Source organism: Triturus cristatus, chromosome 11, assembly GCF_964204655.1.
Source record: "Triturus cristatus chromosome 11, aTriCri1.1, whole genome shotgun sequence".
NCBI lineage: Eukaryota > Metazoa > Chordata > Amphibia > Caudata > Salamandridae > Triturus > Triturus cristatus.
This window is the reverse complement of record NC_140594.1, coordinates 380,295,730-380,315,569: the sequence shown is the minus strand read 5'-3', so window position 1 is coordinate 380,315,569 and position 19,840 is coordinate 380,295,730. Positions and strand designations below refer to the sequence as shown.

At 42.8% G+C, this 19,840-nt stretch overlaps 1 protein-coding gene across 1 annotated transcript in view; it reads right to left on the bottom strand.

Annotated features, from left to right (window-relative positions):
* Positions 1-19,840, bottom strand: part of LOC146784224 (myoferlin-like) — a 3,625,175-nt gene that overhangs the window by 2,767,418 nt on the left and 837,917 nt on the right. The window contains exon 6 of the mRNA XM_085634512.1: positions 1,610-1,773. Coding sequence (XP_085490638.1) covers positions 1,610-1,773 — 164 coding nt within the window. The remainder of the gene's footprint in view (positions 1-1,609; positions 1,774-19,840) is intronic.

Here is a 19,840-nt window from a genome sequence, read left to right as displayed (position 1 = left end):
TATGCAGAGGGCTTTGCACATGATGCACTTTTTTATAGGGAGCCAGTGCAGATCAAATAGTCCCTTGTACACCAACTGCCAGTTAGGAATGTCCAAGGCAAGCCTCGCCAATGCGTTCTGCACTAATTGCAGTTTAGATTGGGTGTTATTAGTAATCAAATAAAGCGCACTACAATAGTCAGTTCTTGACATAATCAATGCCAGGGTGACCTGTTTCTGTGCCGAGAGGGGGATAAAAGGAAAGATTTTCTTCAGCATTTTGATAAGCCAGGAACAAGTTGAGGTGGTATGGTTGGCCTGCCCATCCAGTGAGAGCTCACAGTCCAGGATCACCCCCAGAGGCCTAGCCTTCTCTGTAAGAGCTGGTAAGGTGCCTAGTGTGTCTGGCCACCAGTTGCTGTTCCAAATGGAGGCTTGAGTTTCAAAGTACGACACTTCAGTCTTTTCCCAATTCAGCTTCAGGTAGTTTCTTTCAATCCACCCTGCTACTGCTGGCTGTCACACAATTGTTAAAGTCAGCTGCAGCTGCTGCTGCTGCCATGTCCTTAGAGCAGTGTTCACCATTGGTCAGATATTAATTTCAACACTGACTCCTAGGCTATTAACCTTGGGGGTGTGAGTGGATTGCCTGAAAAAGTGTGGGATGAGAAGCCGAGTTTGGTTCCTCACGTACCCAGAAATTCAAGGCAGCATGACAACATGCCATAAAGGATAGGGGTAACATTTATAAAGAGCACTTACCCCAAGGGTGTCAAGGCGCTAGGCAGACGGAGGAGTGGGGAGAAGTGTAAGACAGCCAACTAGGATGAAAATAGCCATGTTTTCAGCAACTTTCTAAAAGCCGGTAGTGATTCCGCATTGAAAATAGGGGAAGGCAGGGAGTTACAGAGTTCTATATGACTGTAAATACTGATTTGGTCTTCCTTTTATGCTTGAAGCCGACTTGATGGCTCTCATATGCCAGGTATCTGTGTTCTTCAGAGCCTCCTGTTCACCTAAAGACCTAGCTGCAACTATAACATGAAACCTACAATTAACTGAGGATGATGTCATCAGATCATGTGGGTGATATTTGATCTGGTACTTGAAATTATCCAGATGTACAATTGCGCCTCAACCGGATCACAGTGTCATAGAAATGCCATTCCCAGCCACTAGCTTGAGAATGGGTCACCTGGGCGACATTTCTGTTGTAAACCTTTAAGGTAAATTTTCTGCAGAACCCAAGTTATCCCCAGTCCATAGCTTTAGATGCACTTTTTATTTATCTGTGTGTGGAGTATCTAAACGTAAACAAAACAACAGTTTTTTTCTCATGAGCTTTATCCATGATAATACAGCATCCAGTTTATGACACAACCCATGCTACTACTGGTTTCATAAGACCATAGCATAGCAGCAACTGAGAGGTTAGGATCTTGTCCTTAGTTACTTTACATGCCCTTTACCCCACAAGAAGTCACACCTGAGGGATACAGAATTATGTAGAGGATACAGTTCAGATCAACCTACCACATAGGACCCTGACAATTCTCTGGGTTTCCTAGAGGTGCTATCATTGCAGACTTTGGTAAAGTAGCAATCATTATATCAAATCACACCGACTCACCAGATTGAGAAAGGAGGTAGTTCGGATATCAAGACTTTTCTCAGCTTCTGTCCGGCAGCGTTTTCTAACCCAGTGACGACGACGGTATGTGTGATAAGTTTTCTCTGCAGCATTCCAGGATTTAGGGGTCACAGTTGGAGTGGGGCTAACACCATACTGCCACCCTGAAAAGTAACCAGCAACAGAGAGATAGTACAGGTTACGGACTGTAGTGACTCTTGTACTGGTAGTCATGAGCTAGCCCTTTATCCAGACTTATTGGAAGTGGCGAACCACAGGGTGAACCACTGGACATAGTTTGCACAGCATGAGTTAAATGCTTTAGGTATCTTAATATTTTCTCCACATCTGTACCTACAGTCATAGTCAGAAAGAAAGGAATGATAGGCAAGTTGTCAAGAGTTAGAGGACTATAGCATACCATGACAAAAGTAACAATGAGAAGCAAGTTGCACTTACAGTTATGTCCTGTTCTGCTTTTCTTAAGAAGCATGGGGATAAAAAACAATAATGTTGCAAGTGGGAGAGCAGACAATATTCATTCTTACTAAAGTTCAAAAATTCAAGTTCTCCAACATACATAATTTGACAGTAGTGAGAGTCAGAGCAAAATAAAAAAGTTACTGATCTTCAGTAACAATTTTGGGAGTTGTGGAAATATGGATTTTTATGATCAGTTATGTCCCCTATCTTGGACCCCAACGGTTTCATGTATAAATCACAAATACATGTATGTTTCCTCCAGTTCCAGTTATGAAGACGCAAACACATGTGCGTCCACCGCCAACATGTCCTCTTTCAGATCCGCCGTGAATGGGCCGGATATTCTATTCCTAAGTATGAAAGGCCACCGGCTTTATATGATTCATTTATCCCATTTTACAGTTCAGGCGAGTAGGCCCTGATTCTGCCATTAAGCCTTTTCCTGCCTTCTGCCTCTGAAAGCTCCAGTCTGAGCTCGCATCTGTACCCATGAACTTTGTCCTACTCCCTGCGCGGCTAACGGTGCCTGACTCGATCTGCCTGCTTGCCAAAAACTGTCTTTCACCTTCAAGATTATCTGCTCTGCTCCGCTCCTCATCCAATGCATTCCTGTCTAGTAGTTTAAGTAAATATTCTTCCAGCTACCGAGCAAAAGGCCCGGCTTCTCTGTCTTTATGCAAGTAATTCATAGCCCTGTTACCATGGAATATTCCTACCCCCTCGCATCTAGTGTAGACACTTAGACGCTTGTACACGCACTAACAGTCAGTATAGTCAGTATAGAATAAGATTCTATCCTAAGAGACCTCTCTTTTTGGATAACACAGTTCTTTAAACATAGGATGTTAGATATGATTTGGGATTAGGTTGACCTAACCCCAGACTTCTGTCTCCACATGTAGAGCTAAATGTCAAGTCCCCTTCACCCCCTAGTCGCACGTCAATCACACGTCATGCTGCTGCGCGCGCATCTCTGCCAAGTATTTCTGCTGACATTGCGAAATTCTTTCATGGAACTACCCTATTGTAACATCATACTTGATGACGTTCCTTAAGTTACACCCATTTTAGTTACGCATGTATGTTCTTATCTTTGTTATCAACTGTTACGCCTCCTGCATCTGTTTCACTGTAATGCCTATTGTATAAAAATGATTACTTGTCAATAAAGTTGGTCCTTCACTTCCTGAACCTTCGTGGTGATGGAATATGGAGTCCATCAATTCGAATTGATTTTGGAATAAAGCCCGTTCCGAACCTCTAATACCACGGATTCTGCCTCTTATTTTACTGAGCTATTATTATAGATATTCCGCATCAAATTAAGTTCCGGTAATTAAATTATTTACCACATATATGGCGCCCGAACAGGGACACTTTCTCATCTCACGCGCCGGAGGTGCGTTGCAGGCCCGGTCTCCTGTCACAGCTGGACGGACAACAACGCGTACCCACAGGATTTCCTGTATCTCCCTCCTGCCGAGCGGGGGTAACTGAGGCTGCGATCAACACCCAGACGAGGCGGTGAGAAGTGCGAAGTATCCCGACCAGAGCCTAGCTGAGAGAGCAAGATCCGAGGTATACAGAGGCCCACCAGTTCCGAAGTTCCGAAGTATCGAGTCGAGTCCAGTCCGGTCCGAGTCCAGTTCAGTTCAGTTCCGAGGCTTTCCGTTCCGAGCTACCCGGTGAGTACCATTGTCGGGGAGGCGTTCTGACGTGCACATAGTTTGTGCCGGTCAAGACGGGTTTGGGTACACAAATCCGGTCTTCACTGTTTTAGCAGTGTATCTGTACTGTTTAGCAGTATATCAAGTATTTGTAGTATATAATTCAGAATTACCTAGTTAGTGCCGAGTATTATGCTTAGTGACTAGTTCCCTAAATGGCTATCATTGTTGTTCATTAAATGTTAAATGTTAAAATGTTTTAAATACGTTCTGCATATTGTGGTGTGAATGACTGTTCATTATTGTGTTTTGTTGTATTAAACGTGGTCAGAATTAGGTATCAGATCAGTTCTCAATATGCCGCTCTTTTCGAAATTAAGACAGATCAAAACTAGAAAAGGGGTACTCGAAGAAGCTGTTCCCATTCCTCCTAGGGACACTCCAGGGTACTTCATGTATCATAAACATGGCCTAGACGCCATATTATTTCTTGACTTATGGGTAGACTACACCAAGGAATTACCAGAAAGTCAGAGGTGGCCCGCAGCTGGGACCTGGGATGCAGATTGCATCGTGAAAGTAGAGGAAGAATTATGGAAAAAGAAAGCTAGACAATCACAGAAAGATGCCATTGAATTATGACGTACAGAAAAAGCACGTAGACAGGAAGAGAAGAGTAAGGAGAATTCAAATAAAGTTCGAGAAAATCTATTAATTGAAGAAGGTACTCGAGTAAAATCAGAACAAGTAGACAGACAACGAAATGCCCTTATGAATGGTATGTATCCTCTTCTGGCCGAAGGGTTACCTAAGGCTACTCCGGAGATACCAAAAGACTTGCCACCCCCATTGTTTCCGATAAAAGCACATCCCAAAGGGCATCCCAGAACTGCAGAAGATGTTTTTCTTTCCTCTTATTTAGACGACGCAGCTCCCGAGTATGCTAATGCTGCGCCACCTAGACCGCCTGCCGAGGGGGTTCAACGCCAAGACCCTCCTCTGTCTGTACCTCCGCAACAACAAACTCCGACACAAGTTCCGGCAAGCACATCTGTTTCTACAGCTGTACCCACATCTATGGTTGCTATATCACGTTCAACAAATCCTTTCACATCCAGCACCCCAGGTGGTGCTACGGGAGGTACAGCAAACATTTTTTCTACGCCACCCAGAGTAAATAAACTTTCCTTTCAAGAATTAGCCTACCAACGTACGCCCAAACTAGTAACTCCCGACACGCTTAAGGAACTTCTAATAGATTGTAGATATGACCCGGTGCCCGGAAAAGGGGACGAAATGCTGCTGGCATCATTACGTATCCGACGAGCTGCAATATATTTAGGGAGGCTACCAGGAATGACTACACATTTAGAAAATATATATCACTTTGTCCAGTCAGGACGAGATTCTGAAAGTATTAATAGAGCCTTGGAGTACCAGAAAGTGGAGGTACAGGGGGAACTGTTACGTTTCCTCATAAATTGTGTGATCAGAAATCTAGACCGACCAGGGGTAAATCCGGAAGAAATGCAAATTCTTACCACATGGAGTCGGAATATATCAGAGGGGAGACATGATAAACGATTAAGTATAATAGCTATGTGCCGAAAGATCCGCAAAGAAGTAGAACGAATACACGAAGAAAGATTAGCAGTAGACCAGGCTGAACAAACCGAGGAGGAGGAAGAATTAGAACTGCCCACAGGACAGTTAGAAACAATGGCCTATGTAGGTAGAGGAAGATCTTGTAATAAAACTAGATGCTTTACTGATCCGATACGTCCAGATAATAACAGAAATTTCCAAACACCTATAATAAATATAAGGTCCCCCGAACATTCGTTCCAAGCCGCTGACAAATTACTCCGAGAACGAAGGGGTTATCATATACTCGATTCTATGGACGAACAAGAATTAGCAAGGTCAGCCGTTCACTGGGTTGACAGTCCCGGAAAATATAGTGATGATACACTAGCACATACGTTTTTGAACCTCACCCCAGATGAACAGCGTTTAGCTGGTATCTATATGATTCAACAACTCCTTATACTATATAAAAGCCAACACTCCGATCCTGGCCCCTTACCTGATATATTGACTGAATTACTCACGAATAAATGGAGAGGTTCAGGTACTGAGCTAATTAGAGAAATACTAGAATTCAGAAAGCAGTACATTCTTTTTGTATGCCCCGAACATGTCTCATTGCCCATCAAGAAAAGAACGACGTATTATATGGACAGACAGAATCCCTTACGCGAAGTGCACCCGATAAAAGGTGATGACAATCAGTTTAAACGTGTGTTTGTATATACACCCATATCTAAAATAGAACTGTTAGAAATGAAGAAAGTGGTACCCAGTCATGACAAAGACCCAGCGGGTTTCCACCGTGAAATTAAAGACATGTTGCTCATGGGAGAGTATACCTATCCCGACATTATGACAATATTGAAGGTATTAATGCCTGCGGGCATTTACGAAAAACTCAAGGAAAAGGATTGGGAGGTGGGAGACCAAAAGATAGATTGGACAGCATTAGAAAACGAAGAAAAAGCTCGAGGTCCAGGTTCAGGGCTTGGGGAAAAGACCAAAACATTACCAGGTTTACTAGTACAGGTACTGCCACGTTTATTAACTACGAAAAAGGAAGACTGGGGTGCAATCTCAGCCTGTAAACAAAAGCACGATGAGGACACTAGTGATTTCTATGCCCGATTCGAAAAATGTTTTGGTATAAATAGTGGAATAAAAGCAAGTAGCGAATCGTATCCACATCTGTTTGTGACAAAATTAGTTGAAAATTCCTTGCCCCAAGTTAAGAATAGAGTATTGAAATTCGAGAGTACCTGGCAAGGTAACACTCCGTCACAAATGTTACAAATGCTACAGTACCATCACAATAGAATTAGAGAGGAACAAGAACATGAACAAAGACGCATGAAAGACACGAAAATGAAAATGCTAGTTTCTCAGACAGTTCCAGCTGACGGTCATAAAAAGGGTATGACACAGTCCAGTGTTTCAGCAGGTCCTGTAAAAGGGACATGCAATTATTGTAAACAGCCAGGCCATTATGTACACGATTGTCCAGTTTTAAAACATAATATCGCCACAGGTAATACAAAAGAAAGACCACGGCCACTTAGACAGGATCAGAACCAACAAGGAGCCCCGCAGCATGCACAGTCCATGCCAGCTCCGCAACAATCTATGACAGCTCCGCCACCGCAGCCTATTGCTGCCACACAAACAACGACACGACAGATGTACCAGACCGCACAATATGACTATCCTGATTATCAACGATACTCATGAAACAGCCTAGAGAGGGAAGTTGACTTACCCCTTATCGAGGTCCCTGTAGATCAAGAAGGACCTTATGTACACAGTGAACTATTAGGCCAAGATAGAAAATTTTTACTTGATACAGGGGCAAGCCGAACAACTATAAAACGTAGTGAAGTTCCAGGGGCACCTCTCTCAGGCTCACAGAATATTTCCCTTGGCTTTTCAGGAAAACCTATCGTTAACGAAGTATCACAGCCTCTTCCCCTTACGATTGGTCCCTTGACACGAACTACAGATTTATTGCTTACTAAATCATGTCCAGAAAACCTGTTAGGTATAAAAACTTTGAAAGCTCTAGGAGCTATAATATGTTGTTCTCCGGAAGGAGTAAGATTGTTTCTACGTGATTTCAAAGGGCACTATGTGTCCCGAGACATGGATCACCGACTGCAGACTTTACCCACACATTTATGGGCACAAGGCCCTACAGATGTTGGTTGCATGAACATTACACCATATCGAGTCACACTAAAGGCAGGAGTGGTACTACCACGAATGCGACAATACAAGTTACCCCCAGATGCTGTAGTGGCTTTACTGCAAATCATTGACGAGCTCATTACCCAAGGAGTGGTTGTGGAAACCGACTCCAATGTATGTAATTCACCGATAATTCCGATTCTTAAACGAACTGATCCGAAAGCCCCGCCAGTATATCGATTGGTTATTGATCTGCGCGAATTAAATAAATGTATTGTACCACAATACCCCGTAGTCCCAGACATTTCTTCATTACTGACAGCCATTGATTCCGAAGCAACATTCTTTACTGTAATTGATCTCAAGAATGCCTTTTTCAGCGTCCCAATAGATCCGGAAAGCCAATACTTGTTCGGATTTAGTTTAAATGGACGAAGCTTTAAATTCACACGCGCACCTCAAGGATTCACAGAAAGCCCCAGCATCTATAGCCAAGCACTGAAACGAGAACTTGACAGTATACATATGCCAGTCAACACTGCCCTGCTTCAATATGTCGATGATCTGCTGATCACCGCTAGAAGCGAACCTGAATGTGAAAAGGCCTCACTGACGGTTTTACAATTCTTGGCCGAAAAGGGGCACAAGGTGTCCCCTTCTAAGCTGCAATTCTGTGTCCAGCGAGTTGTTTACCTTGGTCACTCGCTGTCCAAGGAGGGAAGGTAGCTTTCACCAGATCGCATCCAGTTAATTGCTAACATGCCAATACCCAAGACACAAAAGGAGGTGCGGGCTTTTATAGGCCTCACTTCATATTGTAGGCAGTGGATCCCTCAGTATGCATTTCTAGCAAAACCACTCATTCAGTTGACAACACAGGAGGCGGCCACATCGACTGTCCTCCCTTGGACTCAGGAACATACACAAGCTTTTGAAAGCCTAAAGAAAGCTTTATGTCAAGCACCCGTTTTAGCAACACCATGTTACAATAAACATTTTACACTCTTTGTTACAGAACGCGAAGGTACTGCTTTGTCAGTACTCACACAGGAACAAGCAGGATCACGCAAACCATGTGCTTATTTTTCTAGTACATTAGATCCCGTAGCTCAGGCTCTGCCTGCGTGCCTGAAATCAGTGGCAGCGACAGCTTTAGCAATCAGACAAAGCGATGCCATAGTGTTAGGACATCAATTGACAGTACAAGTACCACATGCAGTAGAGGTTCTCTTGAACCGCACACAAACACAACACTTGACTATAGCAAGACTCACTGGTTACGAACTGACATTGTTTCAGCCACACATAGAAATCAGACGTTGTAGTACATTGAATCCTGCCACACTGTTACCAGTAAACGGAACAGACCCATTAGCACATGATTGTATTGAAGTTATTACTATCACGACGAAACCTAGACAAGACTTGACAGACGTCCCATTGACAGATCCAGACCTGACGTTGTATGTAGATGGTTCATGTATGAGAACAAGTACAGGAGAGCTAGTGGCCGCGTATGCAGTCACAACAGACACTGAAGTCATTGAAACAAATCGTATTAATACCTTGTCAGCTCAAGCAGCAGAGCTCATCGCTCTGACACAAGCCTGTATTCAAGCCACAAATAAGAAAGTCAACATATACACTGATTCACGTTATGCATTCGGAGTTGTACATGACTTCGGCGTGCTGTGGCGAGAGAGAGGTTATTTAACTTCTCACGGTGCCCACATTCAGCACGGACCCCTCATTCATGCCTTATTAGATGCAATACATCTACCCACTGCAATATCAATTATGAAATGTAAAGCTCATACGAAAGTTACTGATATCATTTCCCAAGGCAATGATCTAGCTGACAGAACAGCTAAACAGACTGCTCAAACTCACACATCTGACATGACAAAGACAATAGCTCCGACACCAACACATTGCATGATGGTTAAGGATCCCGCTCTTGACGTAATTGACATACAGACACATGCTACACCAGACGAAATAAAGAAATGGACTGAATTAGGAGGGATCCAAACGGATCAAGGATGGATGACGAAGGAAAAATCTGTATGGTTTCTTCCCGACTCAATGGTCCAAGTTATCATTAATACAATACATAGTCCAGCGCACCTAGGAGAAAAAGCTATGCTAGACAGCATTCAACACATTTGGTTCAACAAACATTTACGAACAGCAGCTAAACAAAAAGTCCGTACCTGTATAATCTGCTGTCAGTTTAACCCAGGTAAAAGCATTCCCGTAGAACAGGGTGGATTTCAGCCTCCTGATCACCCTTTTGAAGTCCTCCAGATGGATTATATCCAGATGGAACGATGTCGAGGATTCAAATATGTTCTTGTAGTTGTTTGTGCTCTTTCCCGTTGGACAGAGGCATACCCGGTTTCAGATTACACTGCCCCGACTACTGCCAAACAGTTAGTTTGAGAATTCTTCCCACGGTACGGTTTACCACGTGCTGTCTACTCAGATAACGGCCAGCCGTTCTCATCCGAACTAATGAAACACGTTTCACTTTTGTTAGGATATCAATGGAGGTTTCATTGTGTCCGACACCCCGAGGCAGCAGGTCTCGTGGAACGACATAATCAAACTCTGAAAATTAGATTGTCAAAAATATGTAGAGAGAAAGGTGTCGACTGGGTAGTAGCCTTACCAGTTGCACTCTTTTACATGAGAATGGTAGCGCACTCTCGAACAGGGCTATCCCCTTATGAGGTGATCTTCGGTAGACCACCAAATATGTGGGGGACGCCTATACCACGCAAAATAACTGATGTAGACTGTAATATGCTGACAGATTACCTAGCTTCCTTGATGTCTGCACTACAATCTTGTCGTTCACAGGTAGCTGCAGCCTTTCCCGACAACACCGAGGTGAAACCCCATGACGTAATTCCCGGGGACCTGGTGTTAGTGAGGAACTTTGACCGGAAGTCTCAGCTGGATCCTAGGTGGAAATCGCCTCAACTCGTACTGTTAACCACGAGGACAGCCGTGAAGATCGAAGGTCGAAAAGGCTGGATACATTCAAGTCATATCAAGAAATTTCATGGATTACCATCCGATATAGAGACTAAACCCTGTATTTCCTCAAAGACAGACTCAAAGCTCCCCTTGGTTGATCAAACGAGCTCAGAACTATATAGACTAAAATTGAGGTCCAATAAGTCAGACAATTTGATTGTTTAAGTCCTCTCCAAGGTGAATCGGTTGAATTTGTCTCTGACATGTATCCTCTGGACCGGAATAGAGAAAGAAATAATCAAATCCAGTTGAAAAAACATGCGTACTGTAAATCACTGCGTAGTCATTGCACAGTGACGTTATTAATTCTGTTTTTCTTATGTCTTTTAATAATCGCTGCAAGTATATTATTGCACATATATTATCCTATTTCTAAACATGTTTACAATGTTACTGCTGAACATTCTTTTAGTGAATTTCCCCCACATGAGTTGTCATATAGATTTGCGCTGCGCAATAACACTTTTATTAGTATGTTACATCATTCCCATCAGGCTAGCAATGTTACAAATTGTTGGATATGTGGCCGACTCCCTCCCTATCAGAACTATAAGGGAATTCTGCCTCTCTTTCCATATCCGTTCACACACAATGGCTCCTGTGGAGCATGGTTTAGTTTAATTAATTCCCTAGATTCGAATTCCGCAGTTTATCAAGACAACTGGGTATGGGGAAACCTGAACTTAGTCTTGCTCAAAGTCTGTTACCCTAACAAGGAGGGACTTCCCAAAAGAACAGGAACTGATCTAGAAAATGAAGTATATGGATTAGGTAATTTCACGCTTAATCTCATGATCCTGAATATCGAATCCGAAACTGCACCAATTTTGCCCGCTATGTCAGTATTTCCAGTTAAAGGTGAATTGTGTATAAGAAAGAATGGCTCCATACACATGGGCCATAGTAAATGCATCACTGTAATAGAATTCAGTGATCAAGGCAAATCTACATTTAGAGCTTCTCGCCATTCCTACTTTGTATGTGGTCAGACTGCATATATACGTCTGCCTCTAGATTGGGATGGTACCTGCTACATCGGATTCCTTTTGCCACCTGTTTTCCTAGCTCCTCCTGATTATCATAGAAATACTCACTTAGTACACAATAGAGAACGGAGAGATCTCCCAATAGTCGACTACACTGAAACAGCATGGGAAAAATACACAGATTTCAATAAAGGTCTCTTTCCCTATATAGGTACAGTCACTAATAGTAAACTGATACGTAGATTAACCAGAACCCTTGAAGCAGTAGTAAACGAAACTATTTCCGCCTTAGGCAATTTAACAGAAGAGCAGTCTGCTATGCGGATTGTTGTGCTTCAAAATCGTCTTGTCCTTGACGTCATTCTGGCCGATAGGGGCGGAGCTTGTAGGGTCATCGGATCAAGTTGTTGCATTTTCATACCAGAAAATTCGCCATCTGTATATAAAGCCATAACTCGCCTTCATAAGATTGTAAGCCAGATACACCAGAATCCAGGCACCTGGACTTGGTCCGGCTGGTTTTGGAGTGTATTATCTACCTTTGGATGGAGGGTCCTATCCTTCCTAGGTATTGGCTTTCTCATACTATTCAGTTGCTGCTTATGCCTACAATGTGGACCAGCGATCTGTGGTCTGTGTGCCACATCGTGTATTCCACCACCAAGATTTCATTCATCCCGGAAGAAGAAAGAAGAACAAATGATGCTATATGAACAGATCAACGGATTGATGAAGATTGATATCTCTTAAGGGCAAGTAGGGGACAAGGAGGGAATGTGGAAATATGGATTTTTATGATCAGTTATGTCCCCTATCTTGGACCCCAACGGTTTCATGTATAAATCACAAATACATGTATGTTTCCTCCAGTTCCAGTTATGAAGACGCAAACACATGTGCGTCCACCGCCAACATGTCCTCTTTCAGATCCGCCGTGAATGGGCCGGATATTCTATTCCTAAGTATGAAAGGCCACCTGCTTTATATGATTCATTTATCCCATTTTACAGTTCAGGCGAGTAGGCCCTGATTCTGCCATTAAGCCTTTTCCTGCCTTCTGCCTCTGAAAGCTCCAGTCTGAGCTCGCATCTGTACCCATGAACTTTGTCCTACTCCCTGCGCGGCTAACGGTGCCTGACTCGATCTGCCTGCTTGCCAAAAACTGTCTTTCACCTTCAAGATTATCTGCTCTGCTCCGCTCCTCATCCAATGCATTCCTGTCTAGTAGTTTAAGTAAATATTCTTCCAGCTACCGAGCAAAAGGCCCGGCTTCTCTGTCTTTATGCAAGTAATTCATAGCCCTGTTACCATGGAATATTCCTACCCCCTCGCATCTAGTGTAGACACTTAGACGCTTGTACACGCACTAACAGTCAGTATAGTCAGTATAGAATAAGATTCTATCCTAAGAGACCTCTCTTTTTGGATAACACAGTTCTTTAAACATAGGATGTTAGATATGATTTGGGATTAGGTTGACCTAACCCCAGACTTCTGTCTCCACATGTAGAGCTAAATGTCAAGTCCCCTTCACCCCCTAGTCGCACGTCAATCACACGTCATGCTGCTGCGCGCGCATCTCTGCCAAGTATTTCTGCGGACATTGCGAAATTCTTTCATGGAACTACCCTATTGTAACATCATACTTGATGACGTTCCTTAAGTTACACCCATTTTAGTTACGCATGTATGTTCTTATCTTTGTTATCAACTGTTACGCCTCCTGCATCTGTTTCACTGTAATGCCTATTGTATAAAAATGATTACTTGTCAATAAAGTTGGTCCTTCACTTCCTGAACCTTCGTGGTGATGGAATATGGAGTCCATCAATTCGAATTGATTTTGGAATAAAGCCCGTTCCGAACCTCTAATACCACGGATTCTGCCTCTTATTTTACTGAGCTATTATTATAGATATTCCGCATCAAATTAAGTTCCGGTAATTAAATTATTTACCACAGAGTGGAGACAAATGGCCTTATTTTGGCCTTGGTGAGCAGTCTGCTAAAGTGGAAGTTTGTTTTTCTGAACAAAAGGTAAATGCAACAATGTCCAGGGAGTTTATTCCTGTATGTTCGGGGCATTTAAAATTGGCCCTGCCTGTTTTCGCCTTGCCACGCATGGCAGACACAGGCAGGGAAAAACAGAGACCCAGCAGTCCTGTGAAAAGAAGACCGCTGGGTCAAAGGTCACTGCTGGGGCAGTCAGTGGATGATCCCCTTCTAATAACTTAGCAGTTTAGCAATTTTCTCTACTCTAAAAAGAGCAGGGAAACCGCAGGTTGGTGGGCAAGAGTGCATCCAGTTTACTGCGATCCTCCACTCTGCAAAACCCTATTTTGGCCCATATTCTTCCCACAGTTTCCTAACCCTAATATTTATCCTTCCAGGCTTTAGACTGGTTTGGAAATCTTTTTCCAGCAGTTTCTTTCAAGCACAGCCAGGTTACACCATGCTGCTTCAGCCCTCTGGACAGGGCGATACCAAAGTATATAAGGCAATAATGTGCTGGTGTCCGTTCCTGGTATTTTTTTTTACTCAATATTGAGGCATGTGGAAAGAACTCGAGAGCACAACAATAGCGAAAACTGCAACACAGCATGTTTGGGATCTGGCTAGTCCTGGCACTAACAGGATAAGAAGGAGGGCAGTGTGTAATCTGCAGCAAGAATGGGTATCCACCAGAAATATCATTACTGAAACTAAGTAACTTGTTCTTTAGATGGATACATCTTCCTGCAGATTCCTCACCTTATGAATGAGAGGTGGGATTGAGTAGTGTTGGTTCACCAAAGAAGTCACTGAGTGCCTGAGACTTGAGGTAGAAGGCAGTAGGCAAAGATGACCATGTAGTTGCCTGGCAGAAGTCAGCAACCAGTATAACTCTAGCAAGGACCATTGAGGCAGCCATGGCCCCAATGGAATTGGCCCAGATGCTCTGCAGAGAATCTTTCTTGGCCGGGGTGTAGCAGATCTTGGTGTCCCAACAGGAAAAGGTGTGTTTCGTCACTACCTTGCGCTTTAGCTCTGGCAAAGCTAACACAGAGGCGATCATTCCGTGATCCTGTCACATGTGGTCAATGTAATATAAGAACACACTTCTAAGGTCCCTTCTATGTAGCCATTCCTCCCCCTTGATAGGCTATGGATGAAAGAAAGATGAAAGAGTAATAGTGTGGCCTGTTTGAAATGCTGATGCTAGCTTATAAAAGAAGGATGTGCAGGTGCAAAGGACTAAAATATCTGAGTGTCAAGAGCCGGATGTATTCCTTCTTTTTTTAATGTTTCTTTATCCAGTTTATCATTTGCAAACAACATCAGCCACACTACATATTACTTGAATTTCCCTTCATAGTAATGCCTGAGTGGAACACTCTTCCAATTCACATCTCAAGCCAAAATGAATGATGCAAGAACTCCATATTTTGTTGTCCATGTGGGGGCAGCCATGTGTCTGGTACACTGCTCTCTCCATCCATGCGCCTCTGTCCATCCCTCTACGCCATTTCTCCAATAGTGAGGCCCTCAACAACAGCAGGGCTGGACCATGTAACGTAAATAAAATCACCATTTTCCTACTTACATCTAAATCAGTTTGGGAGTACAGTTTTCCCCATCTTTCAGAGCCACTGTGGAGTGTAGTAAAGAGATTAGGTCTAACCAGGATTGAGAGTATTTGGGTTGCCATCTTTGTCTTCCTCTAGTCGCTTTTGTCCTTATGCCCAACATGATCCTCCCATGCTTCTTTAACTTTTTATAGACTGTCTGGTGTATTTTTTACCAGGCATCTATACACCTGAGATATTTGTTCCACCCTCCACTGTAGGCCTTATGTTCAGTTTCATCTCTAATGGGCTTCACTGAGGGCCTCTTTGTAATCTACTAAACTGTATTGCACTTGGAAATATTTATAGCATTGGAAGTCCGTATTCTTCTGAAAGTTCTTCAAAGGATTTTATGAAGCTCGTCTGTCCGATACACCACACTCTTGATATGCTATTATGATCCCATTACATGAACCCCTCCAATCTGGAAACCTCTGTGAGCATAGAACTATGCCAGAGGGGTCTTTTGTTTGTCACCTATCAATGCCATCCTATTTGTTGGCTTGCCTTGGGCCAACAGTCCAATACCACTTTGGGCACCACGAGTAAAGTGGATGGAATAGGGTCTCCATACTGCACATTTAACACAACTGGTTCAGTAATTCTGGCCGTTCAGCCCACACTGCTAGGATGAATTTGTTCCTGAGCAGCCAACAACTGAGACTCGTCAGAAGATACACTGCCCAATGAGCATGTTACTTACCTTCTGTAATGATGTATCGGTAAGAGATATATGTTAGTTGTAGATTCCTTACCTTAGAATTTCCCCCAGGCGTCAGTCTAGCTCCTGAAGTAAGTGACCCAATTAGGGCCACCCGGGTCACTCTCGACCTCCTCTAGACTTCTACTTAATGAAGAGTCGATGATGCAGTAGAGAATACAAGCAAACTAGTTTATTCACAGAGTACACTGCAGTGGAGTCCAATCTGACCAGCCTCCTATGATGGCTGATGAGGGACTGACTCAAACAAACATGGAGTTACATTATGTATGTTGCGGAGCCCACAAAGACCCGCCTACTATGGAAAAACACTGGTAGTTGTCGTAAATGTAATACAATGGGGGTACAGAGCACAAGTTTGAATTCTGCAGCCTGGCACAAGCTATCTACTGCCCAAGGTCGTCTGGCTTATCCTCCCCACTAGACAGGTGGGAGAAGGCCTCTATGTAACAGAGAAGGCATGCGCTAATGAGCAAGATTCAACATTGGAGAAACAAAACTTACCAAGGACCATTTCTCGTAAATGATCAAGTAACAGTTTTGAATATAATACAAAATGGCGTCTTCGAGAGGTAAAATGGTGGCACAAATGTTAACCTAACTACCATAACATCTGCACTTACTAGTTGCGTATACATACAGCAAGGATATATAATGAGCTAGCTACATAAATGCTAACATAATATCAGTTGAAATATGAGTAATATAGCAATAATACATTGCAATTCTAACAGACCTTCCTTTTAGCATTTATAAGCGAATGCGGACACCTTTATTCTTGCTATCAGGTAAAGGTCTTTACAATTCTAAAAGTAGTAAAGAATATAGAAATACAGGTAATAACATGTCAGATATAATTGTATATATTTATTATATGCTCAATAAAACATATGGAAGAAAATGACAATAAACATTAGCAGTACAAGTAGCATCAGGAACATAACCTGCAAGAAAAATAGTTGAACCAAAAACACCCTCATCAATATGCATAATTGTATCAAGCTCCTTTTGAAGCATTATTGTTGCATTTGTATCATGAACTGAAATCCTTTTGAGAGAGAGATAAGTAGCACAGTATGAGTAGCATAAGGGAAGACACTGAATCAAGACACAGCAACAAATTAAAAGGACAATTAAATATATCACCTTTTCTAGAAACCAACTCCAAATACCAAATAAAGACCAGCTCCAGTTACCGCTCTCCATTCCTCGAACATTTTCCAAAATGTCTAAAATATGTTGTTTGATATTCTTTTCCATATTCGTGATACCGACCACATACTGCTCTCCTAGTATTGCGCATGCACCACCGCTTTTGGCTAAAATAAAATCGACCGCATATCTTGTTTGCTCAGAGTATATGTGCATACTTTCTAACTGGGTGGTGATGCATGTAAAGCTGCCACCGTAGAATTAGACAGAATCTGCAGTTTGCACCCAAAATAATCTCTAGCTCGTTCACCCCTGGCAATAGCAGTGCCACCAAATGTTATAATAGAGGAAAGTTCATATCCAAAAGTGATACTATTACTGTAATTGTTGACTTCCAAGTCGGTAACCCCCTCACGAAATTCCTTGGTCAATGTTCTTTTTACCCATTTTGTATTTGGTTTACTATACTTGCAAGGTACTCCAAGACGTAACACCATTCCCAAGGCCACATCCTCTGTGCCGTTGTACATATTAGAATAGATACCATTTCATAGAAAATAGAAACCTGGGTGCGCATAAAGTGGACCCAGATAATCCAATGGAGCATATCTGGTATTCCTGCCCTTCATACTATGGTCATCCTTTTTTCCTAAAGGCAATTTATTTTTGTACACTATTGATCCAGAAAACTTCAGGTACAAATAAGCATCAGTACGATTTATTATTGGGCAACACGCGGGATGAATACCTGCCTCTTCAGTGGCTGTCAAATCTTGATAATGCCAACCTGTCAGAGTGACATTTTGTTTATCAATATACAGATTATCACAATACATTTCAGGCATGCAACCTGGGTACCCTGTCCCTCTGGGTTTTCTATAATACAAACAAGGACCAGGATATCCCCAACCAAATTCACCTTTTGCTACTACAAAATGGGGAGGACAAACATATGTATAATTCACCAACGATAATGGGTAAGCAGTCCATAAACCTGTAACAGAGTCAGTGGGATAGCAATCTGTGTTATCTCCGAAAAACTTCCTGTGCTTATCTAAGAAAACATTACTTTACAAAGCTCTTTTACTATGATCTGAAGAGACAATCCGATATAAAGTACATGATGTGGTATCACCAGAGCACTCCAGGACTCAAAACATCCCTCCCTCCCACCAATAAGAACAGTAATAGGAAAACAATACAGAACACCTTCTTTTTCGGCAACCAATCGAAACTGGGCTGCTCGGATTGCAGGGCAACAAAAGGCTGTTCATCCTCTACAATAGGACGACCAAACAGATACATTTTCACTATAAATTTACAAATAAAATCACTAGAGAAAGAGATGTCACGTAATGGAACCAATGATGGAAGGGACACAAAAAAAGGAAAAAAATATAAAAACGTTGAGAAGATCAGGGTCCGTTACAAGCCTCCCTGGCAGGCTTCTATTATTCCATCCTCGGTGGTGCTATTGAGCACTTCACGGTGGAGCCACACTGTTGCAGCTCATCAGCAAATGTTTACTGTTCGCAGTCCTGCGTCTCAGGCAGTGCACCAATCTTCTTAGCCCTAGTCTAATAGGAAACAGCAGAAACAAGGGGGCATTTTACTAATCTTATCCGTGAAGTCCATCCCTGTTACACTCATTTCTCTTTTGGTGCACTATCCTTACGTCGAGGACGCAAATTGTACCTTGCTACTCCAGGTACTCTCTCATCACAGAGAAGAATCTGATATTCAGGGGGTGTTAGATCCTGCGGATCACATGAAGAAGAAGCCAGGGCAGCCCTAATTTCTGGGGGAACTGCCGCTTTCAGAACTGCCTCACTCTCTTCCTCCGTCTGCGCCCTTGTCAGTTGGGCGTCCGAAAAGGAAACAAAATGTGGAACCTTCTCTGTCTCGTGGTCCCTTATGCCCTCGCAAACTCATCGATCATAGGGGAGGGGGAACAGCACTCGCTGACAGTGAGAGGTAAGGATCCAATGCTTCTAGCCGTCCTCTCTCACTGCCGTCCTTGTCGTGATGAGGACCAGATATGGTCCTTTCTATCTGGGTTCCAAGCTGTGTCGCCTCTGGTAATTCTTAACAAGGACATAGTCTCCAGGCTATATGGTATGCCCGGCCCCTCTGGTGCTGTAGGCAAAGCTTCATGTTTATCTCTTAATGAATAGAATGTAAACTTTTAGTAAGATCATATAAATAATCAACTAACAGAGAATAATCAATTTCAGAAAACTTTTTTGGTCTAGGGATGCCCCACACATTTGCGGGACGGCCAGAGCCCACCTCGTATGATAATAATCCAGTTCTGGAATGGGCTGTCATTCTGGTGGGCAATAGAGCAAGGGGTAATGCATCTGGCCATTGCAACCCAGTACTTTCCTTAATCTTAGCCAATTTTAGCTTAAGAGTACCATTGTACTTCTCAACTAAACCTGCTGACTGAGGACGATTTGCTGCATGAAATTTTTACTTGATGTGCAAACCATCACACATCAATTGGATCACTTTTGGGTTAAAGTGACTTCCGTTGTCACTCCAAATCAAACGGGGCAAACCGTAGAGCAGGAAGAACTCCTTAATAAGAGCCTTCGCCATGGCTGTGTTTTCTTTCGTTGGGTAAGCCTCAACCCATGTACTAAATGCACAAACAACCACTATCACACATTTCAAAATATTAACTCGTTGCATCTCTATATAATCCATCTGGAGTACTTCGAAAGGGAGAGAAGGTGGCACAAAATTACCAGAAGGTGTAGGGGTAGCTTTTCCAGGATTGTGCTTCATACAAATCATACAGT